The 13,167-nt window shown below is 42.9% G+C and overlaps 1 protein-coding gene across 1 annotated transcript in view; it reads right to left on the bottom strand.

Moving 5' to 3' along the window:
• The window catches only part of TGFBR2 (transforming growth factor beta receptor 2), a 69,362-nt gene extending 61,305 nt beyond the window's left edge, over positions 1-8,057 (bottom strand). Inside the window, exon 1 of the mRNA XM_009635149.2 lies at positions 7,826-8,057. Within this exon, the coding sequence (XP_009633444.2) occupies positions 7,826-8,057 (232 nt within the window). The remainder of the gene's footprint in view (positions 1-7,825) is intronic.
• Positions 8,058-13,167: the final 5,110 nt, after the last annotated feature.

The following is a 13,167-nucleotide window of genomic DNA, read 5'->3' as shown; positions in this document are numbered from 1 at the left end:
CACCCCCCCACCCCCCCCGCAGAACCGTGTCTGAAAGGCGGACGTCACCCCCCGATGAACTAAAGCAGGGGGCAGGGGAGGTTGAAGGCAGGGTAATAACAGGAAACGTTCACAGAGCCTAGCTGGGCACGCAGCTTGCAGATGTTGAAGCTGACCGCGACAACTCGTCACCTGCCTCTTTTTTTTTTTTTTTTTTCTTTCTTTTTGCATTTTGGTCCCAAACGCTGCGTGTGTGAAACAGATGAAGTTCATCTCCGTTCCCCTCCCAAGCGCGGCTAGCTTTTACCACAGGTTTTGCCTTCTCCAGAAGGGAGAGGTTGCACATAGGATTCAGAGAGTAGGACCTCACCGGTGATGCCAGCTTTGCACGACCCAGACAGAGACTATAGGAACCGTTAGACTCAACCTGAATAAGGCCTGAGCTTTCTGCCAGTGTAAATCCAGCCATTGCATAGCTGGCAGTTGTCTTGAGACTCATTTTTGGTTCACAGAGTCTTCCTTGCTCTCTGAGCTACATGGCTGGGCATTGATTGAAAGGTAAACTGATGTACATGGGGATAATTTGAGAGTGCCTGTTGAAATTTTGGTGATTAGCTTTCGTTACAGCACTAGTTAGAGGTACAGGGTTGGGTATTTCAGAAAAAGGGCTAAGCTCTCAGGGGGAATATACGTAATCATGCTCTATATGTCCCAGATCAACTCCGTATGAATTTGGAAATGTTTGCATAACACATTTAATTGGTCTATAACAGACATAAAAAATCTCATTGTGATTTTATGTAAATTTAGTTTTAAAACCTCCCTAAATGCATATTTTCACAGTGCAGTCTCAGTTTATGGTGCAAATTCTCATAAACCTCTCCAAGAGCATTTTCTTCTCCCCCGCCCCCTTTAAATACAGTCAAGATTCACTCAAACAGTCGCCACCTTCCAGAGGTAAGACAAATGTTGGACTCCCCTTTCAGCGCAGACTGGAGTGTTCTTATCAGTTCCCGTGCTCCAGCCCTGTGCTAGAAGCTGCCTGAGTTCTCAGTAACCCACTTCAACAAAAGCGTTTCTCAACCCCCACCAGTCTATATCCTATGCTATATGTGCTTCTCTCCCCTTGTAGCTGTCAAGCTGCAGGTGCCAGAGAGTTGCTGTTTGCTTAGAAAATTGGCTGTGTATACTGAACTCTCGCTGTTAGTTTTTGGTGAGTAACTTTCAATATGAAAAGAAGCTTAAGAGCCATTAAATACAGATTTAATGTCACTGTTCAAACCTGTCACAATCCAGGTATGATTTGGCAAGCCGGCCTCTGTCTCACTTGCATCTCTCTCCCTCGCATGAGTGCCATGGCTCTTCTCCTGCGTGAGCACCTTCTGACCAGCCTCTCTCCTCCGGGGTCTGGGAGGAGGAGAGGGGCTTGCAGGGAATGGAGGCCTTGAGAAGGGCTGTACTCAGGTCCCCAAAAATCTCACATCCCTGACTGCGGCCTGGCATCACAGCCCCTCTCTCTCACAGGAGGTGATATGGTGCCTATTACCTTCTAAGTGAGGAGTCTACTACAAATGGATTTCACAAGTTTTTTATTTCCACAGACACGTCAGGCAGTGAGGACTGTGCTACAGCTGCACCTTGGATGTTCAGAGAGCTCGTGAGAGTGGTAGGCACTACCAGAAAGTTTTTGGGTGGCAGGAATGTATCTTAACTGGATGTCCTTGGTGGAGGAACAACTTTGTCACCAAAGGTCAATGTGGAAGTTGAAGTAAACCCCAATTCAGTTCACAGATTTGTCCCAGACAAGCTTATTAACAAAAGCTCACGTCCTGCCTTTTTGAGTACTATAAGCTTCCCTGTTAGGGCCCAAACGCAGCTTAATCAGGATTTCCTGGGACAACCAAAATATATAAAACAAGACTAAGCTGGTAATTTCTTTCCATTTCCTTGTTCATAGTTCCCAGTTCCCTACTTGCAGATGGCAGTTTATTATGACTTACTTCTACACTGAAACTGTGAATATTTAACCTCAGCCTGGCTGAGGTAAGAGGGAGCCCACTTCGAAGAGCTGCAAATTAAAGCTGTAAATAATTAACTCCAGCCTGACAGGGCAAGGAAAGGTCAGCTAATTTCAGTTCGCTACTCAGAAAGGCAAAATACTGAAGCACTGAATATTGCGTTTTATTTCTGAACCTTAAAAAGAAATACCCAGATCACGCACAAGCTAGTACCTCTTGTATCTCAGGGCCTCCTAGTGAAGACAAGCTAAGTGCTTCTTGCTGCAGTTTTAGGTACAGCATTTTAAAACAGTCCATACAAACTACAGAATACGAATGATCTCTTTAGTATGCCAACCATTTCTCAGCTTGCAATATCCTATTTCTGTCAAAATCCCATGTGAACTACAGTGTTACTCTCATACGAAGAACACTTTCAAGCTTCCGCAAAACGCACGTTGTTACTAAAAGCTGTCGTGTCACTCTACACAACATACACTTTTAACTCAGTGTTGCTTTAAGAATCCCATGACAAGCTACTTCCCAGATCCACCACCTCAGACTTAAATAAGGCCTATACAGCTGCCCTAACACAACATAATGTTCATGACGATATAAAGCTGACATATGCGGCTTAGGGTGAAGACATCTCACCTTACTTTAGCTGTCTAAACGTTAACCTCAGAGGGAAGTTCCAGGAGATGGCTGAAACAGCCCAGCGCCTTTCCTGCTGTCTAAAGGAGCAGTCGCGTTTGGCTGTAGCGGGTTAGTCCCAGATCAGGTTCAAGGACTAAAGGATGGAGGACAAAGGCTGGGTGAACAGAATTGCCATTACTGTGGCAGAAAGCTATTAGGTCACCTACATTCCCTCAGCCATCAAAGGATGGAGAGGAATCTGGTTATTTTAAAAACCTCTAGACACATGAGCTGATGACAGAGAGCATAGTTAGCCCAGTCATATGCTTTTTAGGTATCTGATGTTAGATGACATGTATCCTAAAGAAAATATTACTTGAATTATATACATCATATAAGTAGGCTACAAGATGCTTTACTGACTGGTGATCATTCGAATTACTGCCTGTGATTTTTGTTTGGAATGAAACAAGGCAATTGGGGTATATAGTGTGCTGATATTGCCTTGACAAAACTATTAATGACATAACTGGAATAAGTAGTTTGACCAGAATAAAAACATTGATGACTCCGAGTAAGTTTTGTCAGAACTACTTTCAAAAGAAAAATAGGAAATCTGCTTTGAAAAGTTGACACACCCCATTTTGACTTTGTAGTACGATACAGATCGGGTCTTGTTTTGAAGCAGCCAATTAGGTTTAGAAAAATTTTTTGTTCTCTCCACGTTACATACAAAAACAACATGGGAGCTGTACGGGAGCAACATACAACACTTTGATTTCACTGCAGTAAAGGAAGAGGTTTATTTTCAGGGAAATTTTGGCATTTCAGTCCAAATCAAAGTCAAATTTTGTAACCCTGTATTATCGGCAACCCAAAACGTCTGCTCCCTGCAGAGCTCTGTTCACAAAGCTGACATTGGCCTGCTAATTTTCAAATTGAGGGTGCTTGGCATGGAGCAGTGGCCTTTCAGCATTCTTGATAAAAGCTCTGCCTGTCTTGTGCATCATTCACTGCAGAGCACATAGTCCTCTTCAGAATAATGTTGAACTACTGTGCCTTGTACCCCTGCTTGCATCATATTTCTCTCTTAATTTAGGTTATCACGGAGCACAGAATTACAGCTACTATAAATGCAGTTTTCTTCTTTTGCATAATCACTGGTTTCAACTTGTTACTAATAATTTGCACCATTATGAGAATGCACACGGCCTCAAGCAAGGACATTTACAAAAGGTTACATTCATTGCAAAATATTTTGAAAGACTCATAAAAAGTGTTTGGACTTAACACAGCATTATGCTTATCTCACAGATATAATCAAATTAAAACATCTGTTGTGTGTAATCATCCATCAGAAGGAGGCAATCAGCTTGTTATCAACTCCTGCATACATCAGAGGCAACAGGAATAATGTTATCTTCGAGATTTATCTTAGTAATGCTTTCTGTATAAGCCTCCTGAATGACACTTAGCAAAATAAAATTCTGAAATATTCAAATTAGCACTAGACTCTCAGGGCCCTGCCGTTCACATGATCTCTGACTTTTAGCTATAATGCAAATCGACCATTTTTAAGCTTCACTGAATTGGCTTGTTCTGTGTTTACTGTGTGTGTATAAATACCCCCAATAGTGAAAGCAGAAATACGTTAGTGTCAGAAGAGAGATCATTTCTGCAGTGCTTCTGGCCCTGCCAGAAGTGGGAGGCACGATTAATCTCACCACACAACCTTTTACATGGAGAATTTCATTCCGTTTTTCCGAAAGCAAAGAACGTTTGGAGAATTTTATATTGTTTTCTTCAGTTTCTTGTACTTCTTGCAATGGGTACCTGAGCTGCAGAAAAAACCCTGCATATTTCCATAAGCATGTTCTATCTTTTGACTTAACTCTTTTACGTGTACGAAGAACTAGTAAAACGACGTCTCTGTGGAGTAGCATTTTTAAAAGACATGGAACCAAATTACTACAGATATACTTGGGAGATAATTTAAGTTGCTCAAAAATATGGTTACCCGTGGAACCTGTCTCCATTACCACATAATCTGTGGTATTTATTATCATCAAAACTTGTTATTTTAGGCTCTTCATTAAAAAGAATTTAAACATTGGATGCCAAGCCACAGAAAATATCTGAAGCTATCAAAGAACCTAAGTAGCACAACACAGAGTTCCTTCTGTTTCATTTTCCCACTGGCACAAGGGGGAATTGTGAATCTATGAAAAGAGTATATCCTTAAATCTAATCTGAAAGAATCCAAATACTTCAACCACAAAGGCCAGAACTGAGGAAAGTACCCTCCCACCCCATCTAGCAGAAGCTCAGGTCTGTGTTATTCAGGAATGTAGTACACTGATGATGTTATACTGACTCATTTGACCAGGATCTTTAAACACATTTATTTGTGATAGCACAGCTGTTCCTCTCAGGAATGAAGTGCATGGTTTCATAATTTTTATCTGCAAGGCAACTTTATGATCTGTGGTCACAGGAGGTGGCTACTGTGCTTTAGAGGTCAGAAGCAAGCAGTACAGGAAGATCCAGAATGCCTTGGGAGTTGGATATTGTTCCAACAGAGGTGACTCTGGAACAAATGGGCTAACTGTGGCTTGCAAATAACTCAGATAATATAATTCACTTTTGCTGTTTTCCTTTTCTGTGACCATCATCAAACTAGCCTGTGAGCCCTGTTTTCAGGCTGTGCACACAGAGCCTCCCACATCTCCATCTCCCCACTTGGAAGGTGCTCTCTGTGCAATCCCACCTGCTCTGAGTGTTGGGCAGGCATTTCCCTTCACAACTCATGCCAGACTAGCTGGGCTATCATCAAGAGTTTCAATTCGTGGCTGGAGCTGTCTAATACAGGGCAGTGAAAATTACAGTGCTCACCTGAAACGCTTGATAGGTTTGAAGAATACCAACTCCATCTGGTAGATTGGGACAAGCTTTAGGGGCATTAAAGACTTCCGCAAGGATCAGGGAGAGGTGGTTAAGCCACTGCCTCAGTGATATTCAAGGCTCTCTGCATCACTATAACAATATGGGGGCTATTAGATCAAAGCTTTAGTGCAATTTACACCCATTTTATTACCCTTTTACAGTATTAAAGTGTTACAAATAGTCCTTAACGTAAGTAACTGAGAATTAGGTGCTTTGCAGTTAATAAAAGATGCATGATTGACTCCACTGTCTATGGAGAAATAACACTATGCATTTTCTGTCAATTTGGCATTTCTGGAGTGTCAGTTCCCCAGGTTCTACGTCCAGACATTGACTGCAGTGAGGCAACAAATGAGCGTTGCTGATCTCAAGTCAGTCTTCCCTTCCACAGAGAGGTGCGTAACATTTCTTGGTCGACTTTGCCCTGTCTGTAAGAACAGTTTCATGTCTCTGGTGACCTATGGCTGGAGAAAGTGATTTGGTGATTCTCCTGCCTGCTACAAATCGAGGTGCAATTGAGACTGATGAGGGATGAGAGCGTGAATGAATATTTGTTGTCTCTTCACATGCTCTGAAGTAGAGATAAGGACACATCTTGTCCAGTGCTACTGCAGTTTGATCTCTGAATCATGCAGCAGTTGAAGCCCTCCTGTCCTGAGGGACCACTGCCTGTCTAATATAAAACCTGCTTAGAAATTGAGGAGTTTGTAGGCTTTATGGTGAGGCAAACAAGGCAGCCAGGCAACAGGGTGGGATGTTGTACAGAAAAGTGTAGCGACGCTCATTAGTGAGTGGGGAGATCCTCTTGAAGTTAGACTGAATTTTCTGAAGTACTTGTTATTTGATGCATGTATTTGCTTGCCATGAATATTAGCCTGGTTTTCATCTCTACCTTTCTTTGATGATTTTTTACTGTGATTCAAAAATAAGAAAAGATTGAAAAACCATCTTCAGTAATCTCCATCACAAATGAAAAGCAATTTACAGCTGTTTGCATGACGTTACTCTTGTATGATTTCAATATTTTTCCTTTAAAGGGCATGCTGTTCTGAATTGGCATGTCTGTCTTTTCTTCATTATGTTGCCTTTTTTTGCCTCTTTTCCTTGGATTCCTTTCCCTTATGTCTCCTATTCTCTCATAACTCTTTCCTTCTTTTCTTTCAGTTTATTTGTTCTGAGTGTTTTAATCTATCCCCATTGACTTTTCCTCTGGGTGTCAATTACAGACTGATATTTTAAAAAGAAATCCTTTTTTTTAACATCTTTGCAATCACTCCTATTTCAAGCTATGGTACTGTTAGGCTTAACAAGCTGCTGCTTCAAAAGTGCGTCTCCTTGTGTGTTTGTGTGTGCACATGAACGTTTCATTCAGAAGAAATTCCTGACTTAGTTTCACAACTAGCAACAACCACACTCAGTTAATTTAACAGTAGTAAAACTTATGGGTCTAATACAGTGTCTTTTAGTCAAAGCCCAGAATAAAGGGCATTGTGAAATGGAAGTGGCACAATATACTTTTTATAACAGCTCTTTTATTTGCCCTGTTAACCACAATAAAGGGTCCCAGCCCAGGCTGGTCTCCATTCCATTACTGCCCTCAACAATTTCTTCTAGCTATTCTCAGATGTGCTGATAAGCTGATACATAAAGCCCTGCAAAAAGCCGTGGCACTGAGGTCCGCTTTTTCTACCAGCGCAATCTTACGCACATGCGTGGTGTTGCCAGGGTGTAGCTGAACTGGGGTTGGCATTGCAGAATGAGCTTGGCCTCCTGTGCAGAACCTGTTTCCACTCTTCTCTGATCTGCTCATGAAGCTTAGTGGCATATTGGGGGGTATAGGTCCTATTTGCACATCAAAAATGTGCTTAATCCACAGCAAGGACACCAATTGACTCATGTGAGTCTGAACATCTGCCGGTGCTGCCCCACAGTTTGCCCTGGATGTGAGTTCTTCCACCCTTCCCAGGGACTGGATTGGGTCATTAGCTCAGATGAATGCTGCACCGAGACACACTCCCAGGCTTGCTTGACACACTCTCCCTAGAAGACCCAGAGGGGCCGAAGGTAGGTTAGGCTAACTTAACACACTCAGATCCAGGTTACCAGAGCCTATGCTGACTGCAGTGAAGACCTGTCTTCCATGTAACTAAACTGTAAGCTAAACCACCAGCAGACTTTATCATAACCCAGAGCTGTAGCAGGATTGTTTCAGTCTCAGAGCATCTCCTTTCTGTCCTGCCTTCCTCCCTGCCATCAGTGCATTCTCTCACCTGCTCCTTCCCATTCCCAAGTCCTCTCCCTCAGCCTCCCCGCTGCTATTCCTAACCTCTCGGAGTTCCTGCCAGCTGCCACTGCCAGCTCGGCCTGCTCAGCCTCCTGCCCAGCTTGCTTGGGCAGCAGGTCCAGCTGGCGGGGTTTGACTGACTTGCTTTGGGTTGCTGTGCCCCTCGAAGGAATGCTGGGGTACATGTCCCTGCCCATCCTGTACACATCATCCTCCATGGCTCTTGTGGAAGTTTTTACATGGTATTTCATGAACCAATAAAGATTCAAGAAAAAAAAGAAAAGCAATCTAAACCACCTACTAGGTCATTGTTGAATTTCTTTCCTTACTTAGCTGCAATGGGCAAAAGAATTTAAAAGGTAAACATGATTTTTAGCACTGAATTGCTTTTAATACTGCGATTAAAGTTTGGTGGTGCCACAGTCATGTAATTATTGACAAGAAGCTTTTCATCACTGCCTTTCTACACCACAAACATTGAGTTAGTGCTGTCTTGGACTCTTTAAGGACTTGGATATGTAGCTGCTGCTTATTGATTAGTTTTGATGTTGTTCATCCTCTTGGGTGTCGGTGAGAACAGTAAGAATCTGGCAAAGAGCAAATTTACACAGACAGCTCAAGTATTGCTCCTTTTCTTCTCCATCCCAAGCCAGACATGCCTGTCAGCCCAGTCATTTAGTACACAGGCTTCAGTCATGCTGAACATCCCCAGAAAGTCACAATTCCTTCCACGTGCCATGACAAATGGGGCCGGCTGTGGCCATATTGCATGATACAGTGGGAGCATGGTGCCAGGCTCTGTTGCTTTCCCAGTTTCTGCTACCCGTCCACCCATCTCATGGCAAAGGAAGCCACGCCTTTGAAGAGGCTTCACTGGCGACCAGAAGGCAGGCAGCTTATGGAGGTGAAGAAGGGAGCAAGGTACCATTTTGCCCATTCTACATAGACATGTAGACCTTCACTTCACTCAACTGCAGTCAAGTAGCCGTAAGTGTAACTCATCTTACAATCTTCCACTGGAGACAATGGCTAGAGGTAACCGCCAGAAGGACCTGAGCCTTTTTTTTTCCCTGCTAGTTTTTGCAAAACCCTATTTTTTTGCACTGGAATAAATCACTCAAGCTACAAATTATCACAGTTGCATGCCGACGGCCTGCACCTCTTTCCATGGAGCCATACAAGCTTTCTAAGAATCAGAGGAAACCCAATGATTCTCATAAATTAAGAGATATTCTACTCCCTGTGAAGTGCTCGAAGATCCTCAGCTGGAATGCATGGTGGAGAAAGAGACCCCTGGTAAGCACAGGTAAGTTTCTTTTCTCATGAGTGATCATTATGACCTAAAAAAAATTAGTTCCTTTTCTTACAGAACTGAGTAGATTTTAGAGAAGGATGTATATCTATTCTTATCTCTGTTGTTGACTTTTGTGTGTGGCACATGAAGGGCCAAGATGGGGGATAACTCATACCTCTGTGGACATGTTTTCTCATGTGTGACATGAAAGTAATAGTTCCTACCCCACGGTGTGGATGAGCTGTCTATATTAGGGTATATAAGGCATACTTCCCAGGTGGAAAGCACCCTAAATGGTATATGCACTTCATACCTCGAGTATGTTTTCTTCTGCACGGCCTTTCAGGTGAAAACATCATTGCAATGTTCATGTTGATGACTCTTAAGAAGACATCTGCAGTATCAAATGTGATTCATCTGGGGCACGCTAACATCACCACTTACCACTTGTAACTTGGTGCCAATCATAGACCGGCAACGTGAGCTTCCAGGTGTGAAAGAAGTGGTGACAACTGAGAACTGGCAGGTGCCGACAGAGTGTGTAAGCCAACGTGCGATAAGCAGGAACCAGTGTGAACTTCGGTTTCAAAGCCTAACGCATATTTTGCAAAGGTTGCATTTGCAGCTCTAGACAGGAATTAGAGGTTGTTTTGCAGCAGCCACAGAATAACCTTCTGCTATTGTGTTACAAAGGATGCACACTACTTTCAGCTTTTGCAAACTAGTTTACCACAGAGACTTCCTTGCAGGCTTACCCCTGCCGTGTTGGTACTATTGTACACAGGCAGCTAGGCTGCTCAGCATGCAGCTGGTGGGGGGTTTTCTGCCTCCTTTTGCAGCAGGCAGCCATTTCTGGCCTTCATCTACACAATTTTAGGAAGTGAAGCCCAAGTTGTAAGGTCTGAACCTGGATCCAAACACAGTTTTCTTCAGCATTCGCAGGAGATCTCATCCTAAGTTTGGGCTTGCTCCATTCAGGTCAAAGCCCAGCTGCAAAGCTTGTCTTCCATCCAAAACTTCCTCAAAGCTTTGGGGTCTGGGGTTGCAGTTCTGGTTTAGCTCCATTTCTGGGTATTTTTGAAATCTCTATATGTAGAAAATTTAAGGCCAGACCTTTGCCCCACTGAAGTCAATAGAGTCTTGCTTTCTTGGTGCTGATTTAAGAAAAGAATTTAGGTCGTATAAGTAAGATCAATGCCAATTGCAATTTTCAGGAATTTTCCTACATGCCTAACATTTTGTTGCCCATCAGACACCTTAGGTCTGTAGATATCTCCATTTTGTGATCACATTTTATTTCATTAGACACCTGGCCTTCTCTACTTAGTATTAACTCAACAAACATGTCAAGAAAAAAAACAGTCCTTGTTTGGTTTGACCTCATACATTCTAATAGTTGCTTCTGGGGTGGTGGTTGTTTCCTCTAGCAGATTTAGCACTGAGATAGGATAACAGATGGGAGCAGACCACCAAGCCATTCCAAGGCAACGATTTTTATGTTTCTGCCACTGCGTAAAGCCAAGGTCTGACCCAAGCAGGAGAGCGCTGAATGGTTCAGAACATCGGTTGTCCAAAGGAGAGGACAGCAATGTACGCAGAGCACAGCGCTCCTCAGGTTCTCACAGGAGTTTTTAGAACCATTTCTACTCTTGGCTTTGTGTTGGAAAGGGTTTAGGGAAACATCTTGCTGTAGGAAAAAGAGTCTTTCTGAAGCATATGTTATTAGTTATCTTTGTTTGTTTGTTTGTAACAAAATTAACATTGAATGGGTTGTGCTCACTGAGCAGCACAGAAACAGCAGTTGGCTTGAAATGAAATGAGCTCAACTTGAACATGCTCGGCTTCAGATACGTGTTAAGCAATTTCCTGGTAAAAGTCTAATAAAGATTATTTGTATAAACAGCCACTTCTCCAGCCATGTAGCAAGAAACGCTATCAGTAGCAGGGAGTGGCTGTGGTCACTGTTAAGCAGTGACCTCTGATAGCTAACCTAGCACTCCTCCGCAACGCTGTGCGCTGCTCCTGGGCTGTTGTCAGCCTCTGAAGGACACCAGCAGTTTCTGTTCACTCTGTGTGAAACTTCATTGTGTTGGATGAAGGAAATGTTCACATATCTGAGTTTCATTTCAGAGGCCCAGTAATGACAGCTGGTTTTTAAGTGCTTAGAAAAGCAGCAAGAACAAAAATGCTCTATCAGACTTTGGAGATCGGAATAGAGCCCTGGGAAAATCTGCAGTTCCAGCAGCACCTGACACGTCAAGCTACTATGCTTGTAGGTTGGGCTGTGTATGGAAGAAAAGAGGAAGAAATTCATGGGGTTGCTTATGGTCACTTCTCAGCTCTCTTACTGGTCCTTACCATGTGAGTATAGGCAAGAGATTTAAGATTTAAATACATAAAAAAAAAAGGTTCTGCAAGGAACAAGCTACTAAACGTCTGTGTCACTGGACAATAAGACACTTGGAATACTTTCACATTTATGAAAGGGGCAGGGAGGATTTTTGAAGGGATCAGCCTCAGAATACAGCAGTGCTGTGAGGCTCACATAACTACGTGGGATGCTTTCCAACAACTGGGAAGCGGGCAGAGAATTACCTGGATAAAGTGAAGTCTGTTGTTACCAAGGTCATGTTTTTAACTCTTTCCACATATTGGCTTTTCTATAAGCAGAAGTTTCCTAGCACTGTGAAATGCTTCAGGCTTTTATCCAGAAAACAGCCTAATTACAGTACACGCGCAAGTCCTTAAATAAGGGAATCACAGAATCACAGAATGGCAAGGGTTGGAAGAACTGAATTCCCTAATAAACCGTGATGGTAAATTGGTCCCTCAGGAAAAACAGCAGTGCACCCTTGCGCACCCCTTCCAGAGCCATCAGGACAGCCCTGTGGGCAACCAGCCCTGTGGGCAGCTTCTGCAGAATGAGCCCCAACTCCACAGGGCAGAGGGAGAGGTGAGCCCCTTCCAGTCAGTGAAGCTTGTCCTTCAGTTGTACATTACCTTTTCTAGGAGAGTCGGTGTCTCTACATCTTCTGCTGCAAAACCACTGTTGAAGCTGATGGCAATACGTCAGTATGGGTATGCATAAAATTCACGGAAAAATCCATCCCTTCTTTAAAATTGAAAGAAAAAATCTCCAGATGAGCTGCTGGATATTTGCGAACAAGATGATATTTAGCTCATTTTCTCCTTCACAAACCACACCTTGTCCTGCCTTTTACATCATATGTCTTTTCCTTCCTGTACTGTATCTTCCAAATGTGCTTTGAAACTCCTAGTATGTATTATTTCTTTCAGTAAGTTCAGGCAAAATAATCTGTAATAGAATTGTTTTAATTAGGGAGAGAGTTGTTGGAGAGACAGCCAAGGGAAATGAGAAAAAAAGTCCCACCCCTTTTTAACTGGGTGGAAAGATGTTCTTGGAGAGTTATGTGCTGAGAATTCATTTGTAGCCTAATGTCTTGGCACTGTACAATATTTTATTTGATTGCTGTGGCAGCAGACTTACGTACAATGGTTTCACAGAGAGATTAAAGCCAGGAAAACAATTTTTACTGGCGAGAACTAGAAAGAAATGGCTCATAAGTGAAAATAAGCAGTTCTTCAAGGACTACCAGTTTACACACACAGATTAGCAGAACTAGCAAGAGTTTTTGCAACAGTGCCATCTGGCCTTCCTCTGGAGAAGAGTGCTGCACACGCGTGACTTGTTCAGATGGAGCACTGCACAGATGTAGTGTTTAAAACTGACTGATATTTGTAACGAGGTTACGTGTTCGAGCTCAAGCACTTCTGCAACTTGCTTAGCACACTTAGTTCCACAGGTGATGGGGTCTCCCTCCGCGCTGTGGCAAAGAATAAAATATGGGCAGCCAAATTCAAAGGTGTCCAACCTTCTTCCTTGAATAAACCATGCCTTTCTCAGAGGTTCTTGAATTGTAATCAGAACCAAATAGATCAAATCCGTGCCTTAAGAGAGAGATCTGTGGATTCATTTATCTTTGCTAGTGTCAATCTACATTGGACAATCAGGA

This window comes from Egretta garzetta, unplaced genomic scaffold, assembly GCF_000687185.1.
Source record: "Egretta garzetta isolate BGI_Z169 unplaced genomic scaffold, ASM68718v1 scaffold313, whole genome shotgun sequence".
Classification (NCBI taxonomy): domain Eukaryota; kingdom Metazoa; phylum Chordata; class Aves; order Pelecaniformes; family Ardeidae; genus Egretta; species Egretta garzetta.
This window is presented reverse-complemented; position numbering and strand designations above follow the sequence as displayed.